Below are 26623 nucleotides of genomic sequence, written 5' to 3'. Positions count from 1 at the left end.
CGCACCCAGCGCTGCTGAGCCCAGAAAAATTCAGCCAGGAGAAGAGGTTTGAACAGCTCCTTGCGTCCTTGGAGAAAAACAAAGAAACAAAGAAAAGGAGGAAAAAAAAGGAAAGAAAAAGAAAAAAAAGAGAAAAAAAAAAAACCCCGAACCAAAGAATCCACGTGTCCGTGCCAGTATCTTGAACGGAAGGGGTTGGTTTTTCCTTTGGTTTCTTACTGAAGGCAAAGGTGAGCGTGGGCTGACAGTCTGCACAGGTCTGACCCCGACATTCACACCTTGGGGGACCCCAAGGTCCCCCCGTTTGTGGTCCCTGTGGCAGGCAGGGGGGACACGGGGACCCTCGGAGTGGAGCTGGGAGGGAGACCAGGGACAGCTCCCCGGGCCTGTCCCGCCGTCCCACCAAACAACAGAATAAAATCAAAGAAAAAGATTGTTTCTTGGGTCTTTGCAGTTTGTTCTTTGTTTTGGTTTTTCACTTATTTCTCACTAACACCTTACCCCGCAAGCTGGGGGACCCCGGGGTATCTACAGAATCACTACCACACTCAGAGTGCTCAAAACAAACAAACAGAAAAAAAAACTTGTTCCATTTTTTTGGAGTTTTCGCTTTGTTTTTAGTGCTACTTTTATATCTGCCGGATTCCAGCCCTGCGACATGGTCAGCAGGGCTGGGGACTACTCATCTGCATCTCGCTTTTGGTCGAGGGAGCTCCTCGCTCCGTCCGGGGCAGAGATGGGGCGGAGGGGGAGAGGGGACGGGAAGGGGGGAAATTTTCCAAAAGCAAAAAAAACGTTTCAAATTGCCTGCAGCTCGGGAACAGCAACAACAAAGAAACACCAACCAGATTCTCATCATCGTTAGGTTATTTTTGAATTTCATTGAAGTGCCCGTCGAGAATAAAGCCAATCCCAGCCTCCCTGGGCTGCCCTCTGCAAGGACGTTACATTCAGTGTTTGTCAGCAGTTTATATGGCTCAGCGGGGCTGCAGGGCTGGCAGCCCCTTTCTCTAGCAATGGCAGTGCAAATACACCTTTTGAGTTGAAATGTATTTGTGCTGTTTTTTTTTTTTTTTTCTCTCTCTCTCAAAACACAACTTCCCTTTGTTCATTCATTCCCTAGAAACAAACTTTTTTTTTTTAATTAAAAATGAAAAAATAAAACCAAAGACACTCTCTTATCCCTTCCGCTCTTGCTGCTCTCTATCCCGTGGGATGCTAAAGGGAATCCAGACTCATGCTTTAACAAAAGTGCTTATTACTTGAAGCAAGTGCTTTGGACCAAGGGGGCGGAGAGAAACTTCCTTTTTTTGGAGGTCGGGGCAGCAGAGGGGAGGGGTGATCCGGTGCCTGCGTATTTGAAACCAAGAGATTTAAGTAGCATTGAAGGGGGAAAGCCGAAAAAGTCACTGCTCGGTGAGAGCTACACCAAACGGATACCGGGCGCCGGCAGAACACTAAGCGGGAATGGTCCAACTTTGGCATAAAGGTCCATGGGAAGGAAGATTTGGGGGAGCCCCCGTCCACCGCCCCACGAGGGGCAGGGGGGGAGCGGGCAGGGCAGCGGAAGTTTCCCTCCATCCCTCTTTACAATGCACTAGGGAAACCATCACAAATCTCGTTTAGCAAAATAATGCATTATTACCAAACACTTTGATTATTACTTAAATTGTCAAGCTGTGCTGTCAAATGTATACAATACAGCGTTAAAGGAGAACAAGACTGGTACCCGCAAGGAAACTGGCCGCATGTCCCCCTTCCCACCCCACCCCATGTTTCCTCCCATGTGCTCCCAGACCACGGATGCGCTGCTGAAACCTCGTTTCCCTCCATCATTATTATTATTATTATTATTTTTAATAAGACACAAGGGGAGGGGAGAAAAAGATCCTCACTAAGAGCAAAGAACACACATATATAAAGCATGGTGCTGCAGAGAAGAAATGGAGAAGCCCTTACAGAGATCACATTGATTGTCTTGTCATAGTTTTAGTCGTCATGTTGAGCAGAAGGTAACACGTCATAGCACAGAAACAAGGCCAAAAGAGAGATCAGGTTTTTTCTCTAAACAAACTGAAAGCCACAATAATACTCCAAAAAAATAAGGGGAGGGTGAAGGAAAAGCAGCATTCTCCGTGTGCTCTAAGGAACGCTCTCACCCTGGCTACAGGAAAAAGCTGTGTTCAAGTGAAATGATGCTGGAGTCCCATCCCCCATCAGCGATGCTAAAGCCACATGGCATCGACGACCAGGGCACGAGGGGCACGGCTGTACCCCTCCTGCGGCAGGCAGGGGATGGCCCAGCTCTGCTGGTGCCTCCCAGCTTTCCCCAACTGACTTTGGGAGAGCCGGAGCATTGTTCAAGAGGATGGAGCCATCACGGCCCCAGGGTCTGCCCCGCGCCGAACCCATCTCCATCCCTGGGAATCGCTGCCCGCACCGGGGACGGGAGCCAAGGCCGGTGGTGGCTCGGCCCCTTCATGTGCCTGAAAAAGTACTTTAGCCCTTGGAGACGACGGCTCAGGACTTTGGACCCATTTTCCTGCCCTGCGGGGAGGGAGAGGGCCGGCAGCAAGAAGAAGAGATAAAGTGATGCCTAAATTCCTCCCAGAAAGGGAAAGAGCTGCAAGAGGCAAGTGCGGACTCGACAGCAATGTAAACAAGTCTCTTTTTCCAGTTCTCCTCTGTAGAATACTGAAAAGGATCTTCAAAAAGGATCTTTTTATTCAAGTTTCGTAAGTTTATTCTGGTTCCGAACTGAGGTATTCGGTGCAGAAAGGTTAACACTTTCTTTCAAGCTAGAGGGTTGGGGGGAGCGGGGAGGGAGAGACACGATCGGCCAGGGACACGATCCTACACTGGGACCAAAGGAGGGAACCCACTGGACCAGCGAGCCTCTGCTGCCACCTTGCCAAGAGTGGGGTGGAGGGGGCTCACGGTCTGGAAAGGGAAAATCCCTCCAGAGCAGCCAGAGGAGCCTTGCCCATCAGACATGCCTGGCCCCCACTGCACAGGGAATGGAGCCCTCTGGAGACCAGCCTGACCACTGCTCCTGCTCCAAGATCTCACCGAGGGCAAATTTCTTGAGTGCTTTGCTGAATGAAGTGCAGGTTGGTAATGGGATGGGGAGACTGAGCTCCACCGGTGAGCTGGTGCTGAGCAAGAGCAACAGGAGGTCCCTCATCCCGCTCCCCTCCAGGAGAAACTCCTATGTGAAACGTGAAGAAAATGTGCTTATCACCCAAAGGCCAAGACTGAAACTTCATATTTGGTTCTAAGAGTTTGGCTTTGGTAAAAGAAAGAAACAGTGTGAGGGGACTCTCCCTGCAGGCTGCCAGCAACACCCTCGCCCGCTGGGAGCCTCCCCCAGCAACAGCCGGCTCCGATGCCTGCTCCACTCCACAACCTATACCTGACAAACGCCACCCTAACAGGAGCCACCTTCATTTAGAAACTATTTTAAAAAAAAGAAGAAAAAAGACGTAATACCTTATTTTGGTTACAGAAATGCTTTTTCTCTCTGAAATGCTGGGCAGAAGAGCCACAGCGCAAGGCTCGCATGGTCCCATCGCAGTCTTGCCAGCAAAGAAGAGGCGAGTGGCCACCAAGGACTCAGTGGGAGAGAGGGATCCTTTTCTCACCTGCTCCCATCCTGCAGGGATCACACTGGGACCCCCCTGGGGTAGCCACAGGCAGGAGACTCGGCTCCAGCCCCGTGCTCCTTCCTTTTGGCAAGGCTGCAGAGGGAAAGGAGGTTGAGGGAGAAGACGGTTCCCGAAATGCTTGTTGCCCTGTCAGCCTGTTCTCGTTCTCTGCATCCCCGTCTTTGGCTTTGAACAGACTCGTGATATGGAGAAAGAGTATTGTTTTTTGCACATGATACTGTTACAGTAATTCAGAAGGAAAAAAAACCCCAACCAACGGAAAAAACCAGTGCAACATTCTCAAATGCTTCAAACCTGCATTATAAATATGATCTCTAAAATTAAAAACAGAAAACCCAAAACAAAAAACAATGATCCCACATACACGCACACTAATAAACCTGCCAAGATGCTGCATTAGAAAAATAAACACAGACTTACTTAGGGTTGTGAATAAGGACTTTTGAAGTGCATTTTTTTCCTTATTAAAAGGCTAAAACTTTCAGATTTTTTTTATGGTTTTTGTTGTTTTTTTAAAGGTAAATGCTTGTTTCTTTATAAATAACTTTTTTCTTTTTTAAAAAAAAAAAAGCAACACTGACTCTCGCATGGAAACGGCCATGCAAAACAGAGAACGAAAATTCAAAAAAGAATCGTTTCTTAGGATCCGACATTTTGCCAAGAAAAAAAAAAACAACCAACCAACAGAATCCCTAAAGTGCCTGGTGTGGGGAGGGAGGCTCCAGCAGCGCATTCGCAGCCAGCCGACCGCGGGGTTGGGCAGCAGCACCCGTTTTTGCATATAAATGACAGCTGCCAAAAGGATATTTTAGTGTCCCAGGTACAGTAGATCTTAATTCAAGTGTTTGTATTGGAATCGAAGGATGAGCGTGAGAAAAAAAGTGATTGCGAGAGAGGAGCAGTTACAGTGGCACTTGGCCAGGAGCTAACACCCACCCCAGCGCTTGCAAGACCAGTCAATTCCCAAAGACTCCCACCCCCCAATCCCACCAAGAGTTCAGGCTTCCCTGTCCCAGCCGGCTGGAGCGGGGGCTCGGGGCAGCCCCAGGGGCATCCGGGAGGCGAGGCAGGGCGGGAGGCTGGCATGGGGCACTGGGAAATGCCAGAACCGATTTCAACCCAGCCCAAAAGCTGGAGGATAAAGCCCCTTCCCATCTGCAGGCCAGCAGATGGTGGCACCTGCCTCGTCTCAGCCAGGTGAAGCCCTAATCCTGCAGCATCCGTCTCCTGCCCTGCCGTCAGAGGGGTGCGAGCACACACTGACGGGAAGAGGATTGAGAAGGGGCAGAGGACTGGAACGGCACTGCCAGCTGCTCGTTAAACCAATTAACAGCTTTGGCACCACGCTGGCAATCCAGCGAGAAGAGGAAGCTCTGAACTCTTGGCCTATCCGGCCATGCTAGAAGGCCTGCCCAGTCTTGTTCTCCTTTAAAGTGCCCTATATTTATAGAATTTCTAAATAAATATAATAAGATATTAGGTCACCCATAGTTTAAGCTACTCCGAGTAACAGCCGTCCAAGCCGATGGCATTGTGCCGGTCCTTGCTGTAGGGGCAGGTGCTGCCATTGGGCAGGGCCCCACAGGCGGCGGTTTTGGCTGCAATGCCGCAGTTCTTGAGGAGGTTGAAGCTGAAAGAGCTGATGGCGTCTTTAGGTGGGAAAGGCTTCATGGTGGAGAGGATAAGTGCCAGGCAGTCGGCAACGTCCTTGTTGGGGGCGCATGCCAAGGCTGGGGTATGACCTAGAACAAAGCCAGGGGTGAAGAACCGCCCCAGATGGGCACCTTCCCCAGGGAACGCTTCGACTGGGGCAGTTTTCACTCCTGCATTGAGGGGCCAGGACATCTATTTGTCTTTATCTCAAAAGACCCCCCTTCTGGCAATCCCTGCAATTGCAGCAACCACTTTGAAGAGTGCCAGGATCAGCAGGAGATGAATAAAAAGCCTCAGAAGCCCTGGCAGCACAGCAGACACAATGGTATTTTTCACAACTTAAAGGTATTCCAGCAGACCAAGAACTCTGCTGGGAGAAAAAGCTTCTGGCCACAACCACCAGTTTCTGCCAACTTGCAAGTGAGTCAACAGCTTATCGCTGGCTCAGGCTGGGCTGGTTTTGTGCCTGCCTGGCACTAGCAGGAGAGCCAGACAGCCACCAGAAGATGCATGGGGGGCAAAAGATGTATTTCAGACACCTGTGGGACCTGGAAATGCTTTTACAGGGGATCACAGAGTGCTAATAATGTCCTCACCCAGGCTGTTTTTGCAATGCCATGAGCTGAGAACATGCTGCTCAGCCACGGAAGGGATGCGGAAACCCTTCTGATCCCAGCTGAGCACCTCCCCAGGCAGCCCCCGTCCCCCAGGGACATCACGCTGAAACCCCCTGGGCACCCGCAAGGAACACGAACCTTCTTCATCCACAGCCAGCACAGTGGCACCTCTGCTGAGCAGGGCCTGGACGACAGAGGCCAGCCCGTTCCGAGCTGCGATGTGGAGCGGCCTGGGGGGAGAGGGAAAGGTGGCATTAACCCGGCAGCAGAGCCATCACCTTGTGCTAAAATAAGGGGCCCCTTCGAGGGCAGACACTCGGGGCCTGACCGCTCCTGAGCTTACCTGCTTGCACACTCACTGAGAGCACCAGTGGGAGTGGAGGTCCTACCACCGCCCTTTCGCCAACGCATCATCCCCACCCAGCAAAGCCCTGTTTTTCCCCACCGGTGCCAGCTGTCCAAATACTCACATTTGCAGAGCACTGTTACTTGCATTGATAAGGCCAAGGTCTTGGGTTTCCCCCAGGATCAACAAGGCACACTTTTCATGACCCTGGAAAGGAGACCACACTGTTTATAGTGCACAAGCAGGAAGGCAGGGGCAGTGGAGGGGACCTGGTGCTGTCTGAGTGGAACGTGATTCTCCGGGATATGGAAAGGTTCCCTAAACCCAACCTTCTACAACAGTTCACTGCTTTGGCAGGACCTGAGAAGACAAGCTGCTGTCCCCTCCATCTCCTCTCCAGCATCTCCTTTGAGTGGACACACTGATCACAAGCCTCCTGCTCCCACCACACCCCAGGAAACACACCAAGCTCAGAGAGGAGGTCCCCAGGAAAAATAGAGACGGCTCTGTGCTACAATCTAAGTTGCTCAAAACTGAATCAGGAGCATCTGTACAGGTCAAGACAGGTAAACAGGCAGGCAGAGCAAGCCCAGGGCCCTTGCTTCTACTCTGATAGGGCAGGAGTAGGCAGACAACCCTTCTCATTAAAGTGGCAAGGCTGAAGGTGATGGTGACTGCAATCACAGCTGTGAGCAGCCGGCTCCCTACCTTGCTGCAGGCCAGGTGAAGAGCTGTGTTCTTGTTGACATCCAGCACAGTTATATTTGCTTTTGCTTGGTACAGCAGGAACTCTGAAATGAGGAGGGACAGCTGCTGTTGAGAAGCAGCAGCACAGAGCCTGGCAATGTGGGGCAGTGGCCATGTGCTCAGGGGGCAGGAGAGGGGCAGCTGTCCCAGCATGCCTACAAGGAGAGGGACAGCCTGGCTCCCACTGGATCCAGTTGGGGGGGGGGGGGGGGGGGGGGGGGAGGGAGGCTCGCACCCCATACTGGGGAAAGCGCCTGCCAGCCACATACCGACTGCTGCAGTGTGCCCGTTCTCAGAAGCCATCATGAGGGGAGTCCTCCCCAGCTTGTCAGTCATGTCCACCTCGGCTTGGTGGCGCAGAAGCAGCTGTAAACCATGGATGTTGTCTGCAAAGGCAGCAGCGTGAAGGGGTGTCCTGGGAAGACAACAAAGCAGGTAAAGAGGAGGGCACAGCACCCATGCCAGCAAGACTGCCCAGGCCTACAGACATATTTGGGGACGTCAGACTCCCTTTGTGCCATGGGAAGTCATGTGGAAATCACTGCAGGAGTCACAGCCACCACCCAGCAACACTGGGGCGTGGGTGACAAGAGAGGGACGAGTCTGCGCTCACCTTCCTTTGGCATCTCTGCTATTAACAATCTTGGCACCTAATGCTTCCACCAGCATTTCAGCAGTGCCATCCTGGTTGTTAATTCTGCAGTGGGGATGAGAAGGAAAGTTAGAACAAGACTAAGTAGCATTAGCACGTCTGCAGTGGGAGTGAGCAGCATGTTCCTGGGGCTCGGATGCAAACAGCAGCTGGTCTGGAGTTGTTTTACCCTTCTCAGTATTACTCAAGGAAACACAGTACCATGCCAGACAACAGCTTTGCCCATCCCTCTGCTGCTACAGGTCCCAAGGACGCACCAGACCCACCCCAGGCAGAACGTGGCAATGTCTCCACCTTCCTCATCCCTCCACAGCTGCTCAGGGCAGCGCACTCCTTCCTCTGCCGGCTGCAGAGCCAAGAAATCACCGTGAGTCCTAAACCCCTGCGCGCCCAGTGGGAGCCCAGGGATCATGCTCACACTGCCCCAGACACCTCTGAGGAATAAGGCTTGGGACAACGTGGAGCCCTTCTACAGAGCCTAGTGGGAAGCCTGGAGATCTCCTGAGATTGCTCCATGACCAAAGAGCAGAGATGAGGCATCCAAGAGGGCCGGCAAGGGCTGAACCCGCAGCCCATGGCAGCTCCATTAGCTCCATCGAGCAGAAAGCCTGTTGGCATGGAAGTCTGGTACAACAGCCCCAGCTGTGCTGCACACAGCCAACGAGACAGCTGCTTTCCAGCTTTCCGAGGACCTCCAGCAGTCCAGGAACTGCCTCCCTGCCACAAGGGAGGTGGGATGAGCAGGTGGTACCACCCTGAGGAGCTGCTGCCACCCAGGGAAGAGCCCTTGGCAAGAAAGGCAGGGTTTGGAGCTCCTCCACTTGGACGACATATCCCCTTTCCCACATCACCCGGCTGGGAAAAACCCAGGGCAGGTGCCAGACACCACTTACACTGCACAGTGCAATGGAGTAAAGGGGTTTCCTTCTAGGTACGCAAACGGATTGTGTTCAAGTAACAATTCAAGACAATCTTCATGCCCTGTGAGGAGAGAGGGACAGAAATACATAACTACCCAGCCTGTGGTTCCTCACCTGTAACAGAACAAGAAGGGACTGAAGGCCCCTCTGGCTCTTCCCAAGTCCACAGAGCAGGAGGCCCCAGAGGCTGCACAGGACCAGTGGCACCAAAATGCCCAAACAAATCCATTCCCCAGCACAGAGGCAGCAGTTTTGTTTCCTCTCTGGCAGCAAAGCTGCTGCACTTCAGGAGGTTTCTAATTCCACACCATCTCCTGAAGGACTTCACAGCCACATTGCTAGCTTCCCCTTGAAATGCTGAGACATCCCTTCCTGTTGCTGTATCAGTCCCACTACTTCCTGCAGCCAGGGTGATGGCCAAGTAATCCTATAAATCTCACAGTCCTGGAGGAAGCAGCCTCAGCTGTGCTATAATAGCTGTTTTCATGTTTCATTCCTTTTTTAAGGAGCTTGGCAGGGGGAGAAATACTCCCCGTCTCCCTACCAGACTTGTGACATCCTTTCCACCAGGCTGAACTCACTGCTGGGCTGATGGCTTCCAAAGCAGTGGGGGACAGAGGGACAACTTGGCTCTTCCTCGCTCCCTCCTCCCCATCATTAGCCAGAGCAGAGCAGGGGTGGGCAGGGGCCCAGCCTGGGTCCTTACCACTGTATGAAGCCCAGTGCATCGGTGAGTAACCGCTGTAGTCAACCACAGAGTCCAGAGGGTCAGTAGAGAGGGCTGCCTGCAGCAGGGTCCTCAGGATTTCTAAGTGCCCACATGCCGATGCAAAGTGGATCGGGGTCCGGCCTTTGAAATCCCGACACAGAACAAAGGCATCATGGTCCAGTAGGGCAGCCAGGCAGTCCTCACAGCCTGTCACAGCCTGTGGCCAGGAAAGAGGACCAGGAGGTCAGATCTTAGTGTTCAACCATTTAGCAACAGAACTATCCCCTTCTTCTACAGCTTCCTTCTCAAATGCTGCATCTTAGGAAGGGAAAATGGGCTCTTTCACTGAGGACTCTTGCAACAAAAGAAACCACCTGCTTGCCCTCCAAGTAGCCTCCACTCAGGAGGACAAGCAGAAGCTGCAGGGCTCCAGGCTCACCCCAGTCCGAGGGATGCACTCACCCCTCGGTGCAGGGCAGTCCTTCCCCTCTTGTCCGCTGCATCGGCTGTGGATCCCTTCTCCAGCAGGAGGTGGACACAGTCAACGTGGCCATTCATAATCGCCAGCATCAGTGGGGTTCTGCAGCGGGAAAAGGCAGCAGGGAGGAGAGTGGGCTTGGAAATCAGCTGGGTTCAAGTATTGCCCTCTCTCCCCTGCCCCAGCCACCCTGCAAGTGGCCTGACCCCGTGCCACACAGATCCCGAGGGAAACATCCAGACAAACTCACTGGCCGTGGATGTCCATGACGTCGGTGATGTCTGCCCGCTCCCCACTGTCTATCAGGAGGTGCAGGGAATCAGTGTTCCCGTTGGCAGCTGCAGACAACGCATGAGGAAAGGAGGAGTCACACACATGTACAGATGGGTCCCCTCCTTCCAGCCACCACCGCAAACCAAAGGAAGAGGCTCGTGCCCAGCAGCCAGGCACACGTGGCTGAGCAAATTCGTTATGTGGTTGCTAGGCTACAGGATTGATTAGCATGTGCACAGGCTGAGCTGAAGACACGTGTGTGCAGAAGCTGCTGGTGTCTTCTCTCCCACCCACTGCTGAGCCACTTGGACCCTCAGCTTCTACTGGCACATCACAGCAGGCTGCACTGTGTCCATCCTGCCTCTAAGCATCATCCTGAACTACAGCCCCTTCCCTCTCCCCAAACAGCATCCGGGTGAACGGGCATCCTTGGCAGCAGTGGCACGGACAGCTGGAAGGGCTCTGGACACATTCCCTCACTGCCCCCAGCCATCTCCAGCCCCGTCTGCCCTCTGTCACCTGCAGCGTGGAGAGGGGTCCACTTCCTCTTCCTCTCCTTCACCAGAGCGGATGCGCCGTGGCTGGTGAGCACCTCCACGCACTCCGTGGAGCCTCTCTCCGTGGCAAGGTACAGCGCCGTCCGCCCCTTGTGGTCCCGCACATCAAGGTTCACGAGGGTTTCGGCAAGTGTCTTTAGGGCTTCACAGTGACCATTATAGGCCTGAGGACCAAGCAAACCACATTAAAGCAGTGCCTGGAGAGACTATATCCATAAGTCCCCCACCGGGACAATTCCTGCCCCTGGGTTCCTCCAGCCAGATGGGCTCCTGCCCAGCCATTGCCTCTCATTTGCACTTGGGTCCCACACAAAGCCCTCGCCCACTCCCACCCCTGCCCACACTCAGACAAGGGAGGTGGCTCCCAACAGCAGCAACCAGAAAACCCTGGAAAGATCAAGGAGTTTAACATACAAATCAAAGGGACTTTGACTGACAGCCTGTGGGGAAAGCTGTTCCCCAGCCGCCGGCGCCTTTCCTCCTCTGCCCTGCTCAGCACCGACAGCTGCAGGGACCCAGGCCGTGCTGCCCAGGAGTGGGCACCTCTCCAGGGCTCAGCGTGAACCCCGCACGGAGCCAAGAGCCCTCCGCAATCCTGGGGTTGGGCCAGATGTACTTACAGCTAAGTGCAAAGGGCTGACTGGAATGGTGCTTTCCACATCCTCCAGGCAGTTAAAAGACATTTCCAGGAGCTGCAACAGCAACAACAAAAAACCATAACTGATCCCGGACTCACGGAGGCTTTGATGGACAGCCTGTCCACCAGCAGGCTGCAGAGGGGGTTAGAAAACCAGCTCATCTGCTCCAGAATGATTTAAGCTTCAGGACAGGACCTTCCTTAATCTGGCTTTGGGCCCTGCACAGTCACATCAAATCCCTGCTATTCCGAAGCCTCCCCACTACTCAAATGACTTCCTATGCCCACAAGGCTGCAAGCTTACCCTGTAACAATGCAGGCATTTCAGACAGTTACAAGGCATTTTCTGTACTGCAAGAGCTCTTCCTTGGCACAGGTCTCCAGGTTTCCTTTTAAAAGCCCAACCTTGCTCTATTACCAGGGGTTTAAGCAAGCCATCCATACATCTCCCTATACCAGGTAACAAAGCTCCTTTCTCCCAGGCATCTTACTCAGGCCCAGGTCTTTCCTCCATGGTATTCCCAGCACAACAGCTCCCCAAGAGTCCCCATGATTTTTAATCAAACCATTCTCCCTTCCTCCCGGACACACCCTGACACTGTAGTGCCTACAACACACACAGTCCTTTAGCCACACCTGGACACCATCAGGCTTTCCTCCTTCTCCTGGCAGCACAGAGGGTTTTCTCCAGCTCACTCACCAGTTCGAGGTTCTGCCTGTTGCCATACGCAGCTGCATAGTGGACAGCAGTATATCCCTGCTTGTCCCGGAGGGATGGGTCAGCACCATTATCCAGCAAGAACTCTAAACAACTGCAACGAGCAAGAGAAAGGGGAGATCAAGAAAAGGGGGAGATCAAGAAAAAGGGGAGATTGGAGAGGCAGAGCTTTGCAGGGAACCCCCCCAATTCATCTTAGAGCAGACATTGTACTAATCCTCTCAAGACACGGAGCACATGCAAAGCCCGCTGAAGTGAGGACCAGGAAGCAATGGCCAGGCTTGCCTCGAGAATCAAATCAGCAGATGTTTCCTCCAAGGCATCACTGCTCAGTTCAGCATAAGCAGAAGCAAGGTATTTCTAGCGACTGCATGCAGGGGTCCAGGGAAGGGGTAAACAACAAACAACTGCCAGATGGGGCTGTGGTGTGGACTCACAAGAATGCCTCCTTCAGCCTGGACTCCTTCAGTGGCTCCTCATCAGTGTCATGGCTGTTTCCTGAATGAGTCTCTGCTCTGAAAAGTCAGAGACCTGCATCAGTTTGCTGATTACCCCCTCCCACCCACGCTCCTCAAAGCGCTCCCCTCTTCACAAACTACTGAGCACCAGCTGCAGGCAGGTGGCCAGGGAACAGCAGAGCATCACCACCCAGCAGTGAGCCATCATCTCCAGCCCCAGCAGCGAAGAGCACGCACCCCCAAGACACTCACCTCCTGTACGTGTCTGAAGCAGCAGCATAGTGTAAGGCGGTACAGCCTTTACAGTCAGCCTCGTTAATACTGGCTCCTGCCGTGACCAGTGTCACCGTACACTGATAGCTGCCGTTGGCAGCTGCGTAGTGCAGTGGAGTCCTGGGAAGGGGGAAAGGAGACAGGACCTTAGCAGTGCTGCCTGTCACACAGATGGAGAAACTTGCCTGGCACCAAGGCAGGATCCAGGGAGCCAGCCACCCTCCCCTGCTGCTGAGCTGCACCCTGCTCTGGCTCAAGGGTTTGGGTCAGCAGCTCCTTCTGAAGAGGCAGAGCTGGATGCCTTGGGGCGAGAGGGGGTGGAGGAAGCAGCTTTAGACACCAAACAGCAGCAAAGGTCTTAGGAATGTCTCAACCCAAACCCAGGCTTGGTGCGGCTCCAGCTGTTTTAGGGCTAGAATAATCACCCTTGCTCCCTTGCAAGGCCCACAGCACACTTACCTTCCAAATTTATCTCTCCTCCTCAAGTCAGCACCGCTGCTCAACAGCAAATTAAGACATTCAACATTCCTACAGGAGGTAGGGAGATGAGTTAGACACAGATCAGAAGAGACCACAGCAGGAACGCAAACGCCTCCTAGTTGCAGACAAAACAGCTATGCTTCTCACCTGCACAGCCTGGAAATGCCAAAGCTCAGTTCAGTCTGTCATCTTTGGCCAGCATAAGAGCTGCAGCCACGGTTGGGTGCTGCATACACAAAGCTCTTGCCTGCTCTCCAGTGAAATAACCCTTCGTGCTTCCTGCCTTACCAGTGCTATCCTAGACTGCATTGAGCTCTCAAACAACCAGGCAATTATAGAGAGACATCAGCCATGGCATTAGTGCAGCTGACGCACTGGGTTTTATGCTACAAAAAAAATCTAGGATTTCTGGCTTCTGCGTCAGTGCATTGCTCCCGCCACTCAGGCAGGGTAACATCGCTGCGATGCCGAAGGATGGCTCCATAACTGGCTCTCAAGCATCACACAGACATAACAGAAACGAGGTCCTTGACAGGACTCTATACCTCTGCTACCACCAAATGCTGCAGCCGCGTTCGCTCTCGACACACCGCGTGAAATCAAACTCCCTGGCAAACAATACAAGGCATTTACACAGCCAGCTAAATCTCTGCTGCTTTTCAGGCATCAGCTTGTGAGCCCTTTACGAAACCCCAGCCAAGGAAGCATTTTAGTCCCATTTTAAAGAAGAGTAAACAGCGATGGAGGGGAGCGACTGGGCTGAGTCACAGAGTCAGCAGCAGAAGAGGGCCAAAAGGTTTCTATTTTCATTCCTGCTCTAAACACAGGTCTCCATTCTCTCTCAGAGCCAGGAACATCACCAAGGGGTCTGACTCCCAAATCTGACTAAAGCACTGCACTGGGCTGCCCATGCTGTAGCTCACGGGCGGAGAAGAGGGTTACAGTTTGCGCTGGGGACAAGCAGCAACCTTCCTGCACACAGCGTCAGACCAGCACCCCATGCACAGCTCACCCTCCAGAAGCAGCAGCATGGAGGCAAGTCCTCCCAAGGTTGTCAGGCGTGTTGATATCGAAGCCTGCAGACAGCACGTGCTCATTGCTCAGCGAGGAGACGATACTGTACAACTGACCTGGGTGGCAGGAGGAACAGGGTGTCAGGTGAAGCTTGAGGGTCCCCCGAATGCCCCCGCTGCAGGAGGGGTGGCTGAGCCACTCACCTGAGGAAAGTAGCTTACGACAACAGTCTGAAAATCCAAAGAGAACAGCTAAGTGCAGAGGGAACATGTCATGGATCCCACGCCTGTCAGGAGATGAGAAGGGTGTCAGAATGGATCATTTCTGCATCCTCCAGCCCAGGGCAGGGAAAGGGAGTAAGAGTCCTTCCTTACCTTGCAGTGTCAGCACCATTCGTCATCAAAGTACTAATTAGCAGCTCGTGGCCATATCTAGCAGCAACGTGGAGGGGGGTATTGCCGTATTTGTCAGCACAGTCAATCTCACTGCCTAGAAAGGAAAAGCCAAGTGCTTTGCCAGTGAGTCTCTGCGTTCTAATCCCAAGCAGCCCAAGCTGTTCCGACAGCCACGTCCCTGTCTCAGGGACATGGCTAATAACTTGAGTCCATTCAGCATCATGCAGAAGAATAACTTTCTCTGAGCTGAAAGGTCACTTGTATCCTGCAAACCCAGATCATTAGATCTCTCCCCCTTGCTCCAGGAGGGGATGCATTCAGCCCCCCAGAGGTCTCCAGCTGAACCCCTGGGGTGTCTGCCAAGCCTGCAGCCCTCTTACAAGAATATTGTCTTTCAGGCTGGACGCGGCAGTGAGAATGTTCTTTGGCCACAGCAGCTCTGACCTGGCTGGAATTTCAGTCCCCTGGTCTGCACTTCGCTGCCCTTGAGAGCATGCACACTCCCTGCCACCCTTGAGCAGCACAGGGCCACCAGCAACAGCCCCAAGAGCACAGTGTGAATTTGAGCGATATCTGTAGAGTTCTTAAACCCTTTGAGCAAACATACAGGGAGGTCCTGGAGGCAGGTGCTGAGAAGCACAAGAAAAGGCTGGGGTAACTCAGGGCTGGAGGAAGGAGCCACTCACCGTTCTGAATTAGGATCTGCGAACGCGTGAACCGTCCATGAATGGCAGCCATGTGCAAAGGGCTCTTCCCTTCCTTACTCTGTAGAGAGCAGAAGCCACGTCACACCAGGATCCCCACCCCACCCCCCGAGCTCTCCCATCAGGCAGCGGGTCCCCGCTCCCCCCATCTCCAAGCTCAATCCTTCAGCGCCAGACCTGAAAGTTGACATCAGCCCCGTTGTTCACGAGGAGCTCTAGGCACAGGGCCCCATTGGTGGAGACGGCAGCAAAGTGCAGAGGGGTGAAGCCCTTCTCGTTAGGCTGATTGACATTGGCGCCGTAATTGACCAGCTCGTTGGCCACGGCATCTTGGCCCATGTAACAGGCAATGTGAAGTGCAGTGTTACCGAAGGAATTTGGTTCATCGATCTGTGGGAGCAACAAACCCCAGAGGATTTGGGGATTCAGGAAGAAAAAAAGGCAGCCGAGAAGCAGCCAGGGCTCCTGCCACCACCCAGCACCCTCTCCTACTCCTGTCTCCAGACCAGCCTGCACCCAAGCCCACCCTGCTTGCAGCCACAGGGGTCTTACCTCGACTCCCAGCCTCAGCAGGTGACGCACGACTTCAATCTGGCCGCTGGCTGCTGCAGTGTGCAGCAGGGTGTAGCCCTTCTTGTCCTTACACATCACATCAGCTCCCCGGGCTACCAGCAGCTTCAGAACTTCCAAATGCCCTGCCCAGGAGACAGTAGTAAGAGCCAGGGGACCCTGGAAAATGGAGACCTGGGCACAGCGGCCTCTGAGGAGCCCCAGCACCCTGAAAGGCAAATCCATAGGCAGCAAGCGACGTGTGAGAAAAAAAACAGACCGATGCCCTTGGGGAAAACCTACCTAGGAAAGCTGCCCAGTGGATGGGCTGGCGGTCCTTCTTGTCGCAAGTACTCAGGCTGGCCCCTTTGTTCAACAGCAGATTCACCATCTGGATGGGAAGAAGTGGTGAGGAAGGCAAGGCTACCATTCCTCCCCACTTGTGCAGGCAGAGGTGCCTTCGCCACCTGCGAAGCCCAGACTCAGGAAGGGGGACACGCACAGAACCCCCTGTGCCCAAACCTGCCTTGCCTACCTCAAGGTGGCCGCTGTGCACGGCATGGTGCAGCGCTGTGCGTCCCGTGCGGTCCGCGACATTGACAGTGCTCAGCAGGGGGATGATGGCCTCCACACACTTGGTGGCCCGGTTGGCAGCGGCAACGTGCAGAGGCGTTTGCCAATACTTGTCACGGGCATTGACGTCTGCCGAGTGCTTCAGGAGGAGGTGAAGTGCCTTCTAGCAGGAGCAGAGAAAAGCAGAGCTCTAACCCAACCTGCTGGAGCCTGCAGAAGCCCTCCAGCCAGGTGGGGGAAGCTGCAGCTCAGTCCACCTCATGCTTGCAGCACACAGAGGGCTGCCCAGATCCACATGAGCCTACAGCCCTGAGAGCCAGACCTGCCCTTGCAGGGCTGAGCTGAAACAGCTCTGGATGCTCACAAGTACAGCTTCTGCTCACTCTGTCAAAGGAAAGGACTTGTTTGTTTTCGTGTCCCTGATGACATTCTGAAGCCCATGTACGGCTGTGTTTCAGGATGTTATCACAGAGAAAATGTGAGAGGTAAAGACAGCATTAGAGAGACCCCAAGGATGATGAGGGAGAAGGAATCTTCCCTAGACAAATCCTCCAGCTCTCACCTGGGCTGCTCCAGCTCCTTCCAGGATGGAGTTCAGTGTGTGAGACCTGAATGAGCTGGCCCCATCCCACCCGAGTGCAGCTGTGAAACACTGCTGCACAGGGGTACCTGCACGGGAGAAATACCTCCGAGCCACGTGACTGAACTGTGAGTGAGTGTTCATCCATGACTCACGAGGTGCAAAGCACCCGGGGGGATGACAAATGTGACCCACTGACCTATATTTGATAATTATTTTCCCCTTTTGCTGGTAGAGGCTGTTTGTTGCAACCCCACACTTTCCTTGCTATGGTTTGCAGGTTGTCCATTTCCACACAGCATCGGGGCAGCACTTCCAGTGATCTCAGCCCCACGGCTTGCTGCTCTGCTCTTTTCCCCCAGGGCTAGCTGATACCACTCCCAGCTGGGAGAAACATGTGAAATGGCCGGGCAGTACGTAAACCCAGCAATCCTAGAGAGCAGGCTCTAGGCAGCAAAAGGCATGAAGCACACAGGTATTTCGAAAAGGCTCCTCTCAGGAGCTGGGCATGCAGGGCACTGGCAGAGCCCTGTGCCAAGCACCCCGGGGAAGAAAAGAATGAGGGAGGTGGCTCTCCAGCATATCTGAGACGAGGCAGAGAAGCAAATGAGCGTGCTCAAACGCACAGACAAGCAGCGCTTCAGCCCTGACAACAAAACAGTCTCAGCTTGCTCAGCTCCCATATTTTAGCGACCTACAGTAACTGTCCACACACGTTCACAGCAAACGCCTTCAGTAGAGGTTTACGCTTATGTGTTTCATCCCGTGTCTGCTGCCGATTAAGAGAATTCATGCAACCAGTCGATGTGTGGTAACTTGCCCTGCTTGTCAGAGTCAGGGCTTCTGGCTCCAACCAACATGACCACAGAGTTTCTTGCTCTCCAGCAAATCAAAACAGGACAAAGTTAAGTGGGATGAAGTTAAGCCCACAAAAGCTAAACGTCAGGAAATCTTTCCAACAAGATCCATTGGAATCAGTACCTGAGAGAAAGGGTGAGAGCCCCATCATCCCTCAAAGAAATGTAAAGCTGGATTAGACAAAGCCCTGGGGAAGGGAGAAAGGCAGGGAGGAGGATGTTGTGGGGAAAACCCATGTGCTAATTCATGAATGACAGAGAGAAGGGAACTAAGGAGATTTTTTTCCAGCTCTCATTTTCAGCCTCTGAATTATGCATTCATCCCCTCTCCACTCTAACGAAACCACCCATCTCAGCCAAAACCAGGCAAGATGGAAAAAAGAAGGAGAAGCATGGTCCCCGCCTCCTGTCAGCACCCACCACCTCCACACAAGGAGCATACATGGAGACAGAGGACACTTCAGAGGGAACCTACCTCGTTACGAGAAGCCGCAGCACGGTGTAACGGGGTGAGCCAAACAGTGTCCTTCGCGTTAACATTAGCACCTGAGGAAGAACAAAGGGAGGGGTCAGGGGACAGAGAGGTGACCAGCTGCCCCCGATCCAGAGTCCCAGGGCAGGTCTGCAGCCACCCAAGGTACCCGCCCGGCAAGAGTGCCTGTTCTGCTGCAAGAGGGGACCTTGCACTGAGCTTTACATGAGGACAGACTCTGTGAACTGCAAGTGGAACAAGCTACATCCCCTGGGAGACTGAAAAGACTACATCTCCCAGAGTGCCAGCTCCCTCACTGAGCCAAACAAACCACAGCAAAGACCCAGCGAGAAGTTCTGCTCCTTGCTTTAAATCAAGGCCACTTGAGACAAAAAACAGAGCATTCCAAGTTGTGAGCTGTGGTCGCTGTGAGCTGCATCTCTGTATTAGAAAGGACAGATTACTGCCATCTCAAGTCCAGATCTGTGATAGGCACTTAGGTCCCACAACCCCTGAAGTCCCTGCCTTTCTTTGCTGCCGAGAACTCGGCGCACAGGCATGCAAAAATCAACACGGGGCACATAAGGGCATCCCATGCTCTGCAGACGGAGCTGAACATCCCCAATCCTGTTTAACAAGCCCTCAGCAAAGGATTTCCCCAAGTCTCTCCTTGTCAGGGTCACATAGGATCATGCCAGCCTCGGGGTTCCCCCACGCCACCAGCAAGCAGCTGCGAAGCCCACGCTGCCCTGAGGTGCTGCACTGGTGAACGGCAGACGAGAAGATTCCCGTCTGCACCACAGGGGCACAGGACCCAAGCACAGGGCTGAGTGTCTCTGGAGAAAAATGAAGGGCAGCTTTATGCCAAGTAACACAAGCCAAAACTGAGCAAAATCCCCTGGTTTTTAGCTGACCCCTCTCCAAGAGCAAGTGAAACTCTGCTCCCATGAGTGTCCTGCCATTCAAGGTGTCTCTGAGGCATGCATCCCCATTGCACCCTCCTCCAGTACCTCCTTCTAACATCTTGCACACATCCCCCTCCTGGCTTGGTTTCCACCTCTGCTATTTCAGTTCCAAGACGCTTCTCTGTCTGAACAAACCTCTTAGGATTATGGCAACATTTCCTAATCTTCCCCTGGCTGCAACCCCACTGGCTTAAGCATGAGCACATGGCTGCTTGGAGGATGACCAAAACTATTCCTCTGCACCCCTAAGGCCAGAGATCAGAAAAACGCCTTAAAGGCAGCGCCAGCACTCGAGCCAAGTGCCCTGAGCCTTGGCCCTTACCTGACAGTATTAGGAGCTCGAGGATTGCAACATCTCCTATGTAGGCAGCAGCATGCAGCGGCGTTCGTCTTTCTTGGTCCTGAGCAGGGGTGTAAGAAACAAAAACCATCTGTGAGCTTTGAGGGCAGGGAGATCCCTCTTCCATTCCAGTCTGCTCCAATGCTACCCGTAAGCAGGTGCAGCATCTTGGGACGTGGGACAGGGAAAACCGCTTAAACCCAGCACCCTCCTGCAGTGCTGCGGGGATGTGCAGCCCTTTGGGAGCTCCACGGGTGCTGGGGTGTACCCAGTGGCCAGAGCAGAGGGTTTGAGGGCCATAATCCCTGCACAAGACAGGGAGGCTGTGAGAGCTCCAGCCACTCATTTCATCCCCCCAATTACTCCCCAGAGACCGACCCAACACAGCTCCGGTGCTACTGGACTTAATGAACGTCTGCAAAGCACTCTGCGATCCGAGATGAAAGCCTGGCTGCGCTCTGACAGTGCACAGGCTGTCCCATTCTGCACACTTTTATCCTCTCGGCTAACAATAAAAAACACTCAGAATTACAGACAGCTCCGAAACCAGACTCGAACCTGCCAGCTGCTGAAGGCCGGGAAGGTGCAGAAGGCCCTCTCTGATCTTAGATTGGATTAGCCAAAGAAAAAATACCTTTCACTTCTGTTTACTCAGGGTTGGGCCCTGGGTAACCTCTGCCTCCAGGCATTTGGTTCACGCTTTCCTTGGGGAACATGCCATGTACTAAAGCCAGGAAGCAAACAAGTAGAAAGCCAGAGGAGCACAACTCATTTCAAGCCCCAGATTTTGTGTTTGGGGGGAAAAAATGTAACTGCTTTTCATGAGGTTAAAAACTGTTTGGAAAATGGTGGTGGCTTCATTTTTTTTGGTAACAAGTTGTGCTGGCACAACCTGGCAGGAGGATGTGAAAGTGAAACCCAACTGGCAGGTCACTGAACAAGCAACATTTCTAAACCTGCACACAGAAAGGAAATTAAGTGTTAACAATTGTGGTTTTATTCCTTCAGCAGCTGCGGAAGAGCTCAGCAAAACAATCCCAACCTTCTCTCCTGACAAGAGAGGAAGGATGAAGAGCTGATGGGTCCCCAACCGAACCAGTCACAGAAAAAAATCCCCACGCTATGTCTGTGTAATAAGTCAAGATATGATCAAATCATTAGTCCTGCTGGCACCGGGCACCAGCACAGGGCTGCCCTCACCTTCCCAGGACACCAGCCAGCGTCCGCAGCACCCGCCCTTGACCTCAGGGTTTAACACCACAAGGATCGGGGTGTGCACAAGCCCCGGCTCTGCAGGCTGGGTCGGGCGAACGCCCTGACCAAGCGCTCAGTGAAACAAATAGGAGCATGCCAAAAAGCCGGCAGCTGCCTGCAGCGCAGCTGGGAGCAGTGTGGACTGAAGCCCCGGTTAATGCCACAGCTCAGAGGAGACAGTGAACCAGAACAGGCTGCTCTTGCCTAGAGCTCACAACTTAGCCTGGCTTTTGGGCTGAGAGTGCAGGAACTGCTGACCCGGCACCAGTCCAACTGTGCCACCATGTCAGGCGGACCTGGGCAAGTGCAGTCAGGGCTGGCCAACCCGCCAGCCTGCATCGCAGCAGGCTGCGTTTCTTATCTGCACATCTGCTGCTGATTCGTTAGCGGGAAGCTCGTAAACCAGATCAAGGGAAGGCACACTGACAAGTCAGACGGGAACGCTCACAGGCAGGTTTCACCCCTTCCCTTGCCAGAGCCTGGTCCCCACACTCCTTGTGAGGACAGACCACGCTTGTCACCACCAGACTGGGGCTACCAAGGGCTGCTCCCCCAGGAGCCAGCCTGGCCGCTTGCAGGACCCAGAGGGATGCATCTGAATGGCAGCGGCCTCCTTGCCCGCTCGGAACGAGCGTCAAAACCACCTTCTGCTGTCAGGCTTGAGATGAGCGTAGTGGAAACCCCTCCTAACACTTGAGAGGTGAACTCTGCTTTGCTGAGCAGCTCAAATCCTTCTTCCCCCCTGGGGAACAACCTCATCACAAGGCAGACCTGCCATGTTCCCACCAAACTATTTTGGGTCGCCATCCCAAAGGAGAAAAAGGTAAACTGGCAGGCAGCAAAGCCGAGCCTCTGTGAAAAGTCCTCCCACACACCCCACAGCCTCTCAGTGATGCTCTGCACAGCTGAGAGCTTTAGGAGGCTCACACCGTCTCCTGGGGAGAGGCGGGAGTCCTGGTCTTCCAGGCACCCCATTTTACAGGTGGCAAGATCGAGGCAACAGGACAACGCTGCACAGCAAATGGTGGCTGAGCTGGGAGCAGAATCCAGAAACTGTTTCAAAAGCCCAGCTCTGACCATCCTTGCTAAAAAGAGCCCCCACTTGACAGCACCCACATCTCACCCACTGAGCCTCTGCTGTCCCCAGTGCTAAAGAACCACACTGCAGGGAAAGAAACAGGGAGACTGGGGTGAAGGAAGGGGAGCGAGCACAGCTGGGCAGCACTCACCAATACATTAATGTTCTCCTTCTGATTGAGCAACGACCGCACCTCCTCTATATCACGGTTGAAGATGGCTTGGACCAGAGGAGGCTACAAAAAAAAAAAAAAGAGAAGCAAGCTGTGAAGGTGGCACCACGTGGAGGACACAAGAGGGAGGAGAACCAGCAGTGTCACAGCATGTCAGAGACTTTACACCAGCCTGATTCAGCCACTATCTCGCTCCACGAACAAGCCCCCCGTGCCTGCTGCTGCCAGAGCTGGGCCCAGCGGCTTCCTTGCGTCCATGGCTCAGCCAGCACCAGGGACCAATTTTCAAGCCAGCAAAGGTACCCTTCTTGGTTGTTTGTAGGTGAACAGACCAAGGAATCACTGGAAAAGCTTCCCTGCTTCCTGAGTCCAAGGAGCAGCACTGATTATGGCCCCAGCAGCCCACCTGCAGAGCCTTCAGCAGCGTGCCCATGTAATGGCTTAGCTCTCCACACACAGCGTCCGAGCACAGGAAGACAGGTCCATCTCCTGCTATCCAAAGCTTTAGCCACAGCCAGAAAATCCTCCCTCCGAGCTAGCTGAAGTCTCCTGGTACGAGACAGATCTTTGCAGACAGTGAATCAGGTTTCCCAAGGCACAACTAGGCGATGCCTCATGCCCTCCCGCAGAAGGCTGTGTACTTGCTGCTGCTCTCCTGTCTTTTGAGAAACACCTACGACGCTACGCTGGCTCTGACGGTGCAAAGAGCCTGGCAAAGCCCAGCCTGGCAAAGCCCAGCCTGAAGCTCCTCCTGTTTCCTGCTGCCCACATCTCAAAGAAGTTACCTAGCAGACCTCAGTAAAAACCAGGAGCAGAGCCCTAGCCCAGGCCACAGAGCCAGCCAGTGCCGTGGGCTGCAGAACCAATGGCCTGAGGTGCCGGAGACATTCATGTGGCAGGGCAGGTCGGTGGGTTGGGTGCTGCCCAACCTCTGGGCATTGCCCAAGAACCCTGCACCCCGTTTCTTGTTTCACAGGCCTAAAAATGCCATTTTCATGCAGCAGGTTCTTCGAGGCAGAGGCTGTGGTGCTTTAGGTCTGTTCAGCACTTGGCACCCCACGATCGCTGCCAAACCCGACACTTCCCTGCTCCAGCCGTCCAAGCCTCTGCTGCTTTTCGCACAGCAAGTCCGGGGTGCTGCAACACCAAGCAAGCCATGGCAGCCCCAGCACACCCCCTCCAGCTCTGCCCACACGCCTAAGGCTGGATCTAACGGTCAAAACCGGCGAGCCCCGCTTATCTTGACCTCTCGGAGGAACAACAGAACTTCGTTTTCAAGGCAATCCCTTCTCGTCCCTGCTGCCCGGCCAACCTCACGCTCATTTGCTCACCCTACCATCAAAGTAAAAGCAGTTAAACACGGGGAACACATCCCAGGTCAGAGGGAACGTGTGAGTCATTCCCTGGGAATGCAGCAGACTCAGCATCACTCCTTAGACATTAAAAAAAAAAAGGTTTTAAAAAAAGGGAAAGAATCGCAGACGATAATTATGCCCTGAGCAGTCTTCAGTGGCGCGCGGTTTGCAGCAGTGCTGGGTCTGACACACCCACCCACCATTCACAGGGAAAGCTAAATGTTTTGGTTACCAAAAAAAAAAAAAAAAAAAAAAGTTCTATTTAAATCACAGATCAATCCCTCATCCTCACCCCTCCCCTCCTTCATCCACCCTGCCAGGCTTTAAACACTCACTATATTAACGATACTGCAGGAGCAGGCGACGAGGGGCAGGCTAAATATTTGGTTTTGAGGGGCCAGCAGCCCCCATCTCTGAAACCAAAGTGCATAAAGGCGATTTATGTAAAATGCGTGAGGAAGAGCAGACGTCCAAGCCAAGGTGACGCCGGGGGTCACTGCTCTGGTGATGGGGGGCAGACATTGAGCCCGAGGAAGCAGGGCCACGAGCGGCAGCATCTGTGCCGCGGGAGCAGCTCCCAGCTGGGGGAAGGCAATGGGGCTGCTCAGGGACAGCGGGTCCCTGGTGAGACCCCCCTGACAGGCTGGCCGGGAGCCAGGTGAGGGCCACGCGCCGGTGGCATCAGGGTGGGGGCTGCCTTGAAAGCCGGTGTGGAAGACACCCTGCGCCCCAGGAGCATCCCCAAAACCCGACGGGGACACCCTGTGCCCCAGGAGGGTCCCCAAAACCTGACAGGGACAACCTGCACCCCAGGAGCGTCCCCAAAACCCGACAGGGACACCCCGTGCCCCAGGAGGGTCCCAAAAACCCGATGGGGTCACCCTGGACCCCAGGAGCATCCCCAAAACCCGATGGGAACACCCCGTGCCCCAGGAGGGTCCCCAGAACCCGATGGGGTCACCCTGCGCCACAGGAGGGTCCCCAAACCCGACAGGAACAACCTGCACCTTACGAGGGTCCCCAGAATCCGACGGGGACACCCTGTGCCCCAAGAGGGTCCCCAAAACCCGACAGGGTCACCCTGCGCTCCAGGAACATCCCGAAACCGCGATGGGGTCACACTGCGCCCCAGGGGTGGTCCCAAAGCCCAGCGGGGACACGATGGAGATGGCAGCGGGAGACGAAGCGACCCCGGGGTCCCGTCCCGGGGGTCCCACCTCCGCCGGGGCAGGGGGTCCCGGGGCGGGGATTCCCTCTCGGGGGTCCGCGCTCCCTGTGGCCGGGGGAGGGGGGAAGGTGTCCTCCCCTCCCCGTCCCCGTCATCCTGCCCTTACCGGGCCGGGGGTCCCCCACCCCCGCCAGGCCCGGCTGCTGAGCCCGGGTCCCAGCGGCCGCGGGCGGAGCGGAGCGGAGCGCGGCGCGGCGGGCGGCTGAACCCCGCGCCGGGCCGGGCCGGGGCTGCGGCGGGGCGGCGCGGGAGGCCCGACGGGCCCGAGCGGCAGGTGGGAACGGGCCGGGCGGCCCCGAGCGGCGGCGGGCCGGGGGCCGCGGCCTGGGGCGGCGTCTGGGCCCGCCGGCGGCGACGGCGGCGGCGCCGCGCACTAGGCCGCGCATCCCCGGGCTGGCGTGGCGGCGCGGCCCGGCACGGCTGCAGGCGCGGGGGCGGGCGGGCGGACGCGGCGGCGGTACCTGGTCCGTGATGCTGAGAATCCCCATCTCGGGGCCGCCCTCAGCGCCCAGCTCCCGGCATCGGGCTCCGGCCGCGGCGGCTCCGCTCGGGCGGCTGGCGGGGCGGGGAGCGGCTGGGCCCGCCCACCGCCCGGGGAGCGGCCGCCGCCGCCGCCGCCGGGCCGCAGCGCCGCCGCCGGCCGCCATCGCCGGGGCCCGCGGAGACGCGGCGGGAGGGGGGACGGGACGGGACGGGACGGGACGGGACGGGACGGGCCGCCGGGACCCCTTGCGGGGTCTGCGGCAGGGGGTGCGGGGAGGGCAGCCCGGGGGATCCCCGGGTCTCCCTCCACCGGGCCACCCCGAGCAGCAGCATCCCCGAGGACACTGCTGCTTCCCCCGGGCGAAGTCCTGCCTGCGGCCTCCACACCAGGCTGGTGCTGCGGGCAAGCATCCCATCACGCTGCCCGGGCCTGGGGGCAACCCCCCACCAAGGGAAGGAAGGCTGGCGGGGTCTGACTGGCTGGAACCGTCCACCCTGGGCAGCTGTGGCTGGTACCGGACCGTTGATCACACCAACATGCGAAAGCATTGCCCTGCAATCCCTTCCCTCCGCCGCTCCATCGCTCAGGACTGGCAGGGCGGCTCGAAACCAGGACAGCGGATGGCTCGGTACCGGGAAGGGGAAGGCGGCTTTGCCTGCTCACCACGCCGCTGCCAGATCTGCGCCTGCTCTCGCAAGTTCCCAGGATGCGGTAAAGCGCTTCCCACCTGCTGGGCTGTTTACAGGATGGGGCTGTCACTTTACCTGCTCCCCAGTCGCTCCTGACCCCCCACTGCCAGCAGGCAGGCTGGAACCCTGACCTGGCTGACCTGCATCCATCTCCTGCTTGCAAACAACATCGCACCAAGGGACCTGCCATGCCTCCCGCTGCGCCGGGCTGCACGGTTCCCACCGGCACGGGGAATTCCCCGTTTATTGCTGCCTCTGCTCTGCCCGGGGCAGGTGACGGCAGGTGACACGGCACCTCCCCATCCCTCGAAATACTGACTGGAAGGGGGGGGGACAGACAGGCACGGGCAGCATCGCACTGGCCCGGCCCAGCCCCGTTCAGAGCAGGCGGCACCGGGAGCGGGGCTGCTGGGGGCTACTGGTATCGTCTGTTTGGACCTGTCCTTAGCCGGCTGTCACCCAGCCGGGAAACCAAGGTGATATGGCGGAGCCCGCGAGCAGCCGCTGCGGTCCCCGCCGCGGAGAAGGGAGCGGCGGCACCGGGCGCTGCAGGGAGAAGGCGGGAGGCCGGCGGGGCCGGGCCGAGACTACATTTCCCGTGGTCCCGCGCGCGGCCCGGACTACAACTCCCGTCGTACCCCGCGCGGGAGGCGTTGCCTCTCCCCCGCTCCCCCCCCCCCCCGGGGCCGTGACGCGAGCGGGCTCTATGGCGACGCGGTGACGTCGCGGGC

General features: G+C 55.5%; 1 protein-coding gene across 2 annotated transcripts; it reads right to left on the bottom strand.

Annotated features, from left to right (window-relative positions):
- Positions 1-1059: 1059 nt before the first annotated feature.
- ANKRD52 (ankyrin repeat domain 52) lies at positions 1060-25288 on the bottom strand. Of its 2 annotated transcripts, XM_049818574.1 has the most exons (28): positions 25181-25288; positions 22116-22199; positions 19615-19693; positions 18331-18401; positions 16381-16581; positions 16149-16236; positions 15849-15991; positions 15474-15686; positions 15279-15357; positions 14572-14686; positions 14401-14483; positions 14196-14313; positions 13163-13231; positions 12683-12823; positions 12410-12487; positions 11955-12066; positions 11238-11309; positions 10580-10781; positions 10038-10125; positions 9772-9889; positions 9307-9526; positions 8574-8661; positions 7642-7725; positions 7298-7443; positions 6990-7072; positions 6406-6488; positions 6074-6165; positions 1060-5407 (listed from the first exon to the last, which is right to left on the bottom strand). In XM_049818574.1, the coding sequence occupies exons 1-28, from the start codon at positions 25205-25207 to the stop codon at positions 5163-5165; spliced, it is 3222 nt and encodes a 1073-aa protein (XP_049674531.1). In that variant the 5' UTR covers positions 25208-25288; the 3' UTR covers positions 1060-5162. The 2 variants fall into 2 exon arrangements, with proteins under 2 accessions (XP_049674531.1, XP_049674532.1); XM_049818575.1 differs by lacking the exons at positions 18331-18401; positions 19615-19693; positions 22116-22199; positions 25181-25288 and adding an exon at positions 16981-17008 and having other exon boundaries at positions 16381-16578.
- Positions 25289-26623: the final 1335 nt, after the last annotated feature.

The sequence above is a fragment of the Accipiter gentilis genome, chromosome 16 (genome assembly GCF_929443795.1).
Source record: "Accipiter gentilis chromosome 16, bAccGen1.1, whole genome shotgun sequence".
Lineage (NCBI taxonomy): Eukaryota > Metazoa > Chordata > Aves > Accipitriformes > Accipitridae > Astur > Astur gentilis.
Note: the sequence above shows the minus strand (reverse complement) of the source record. Positions and strands in the feature narration are given on the sequence as shown.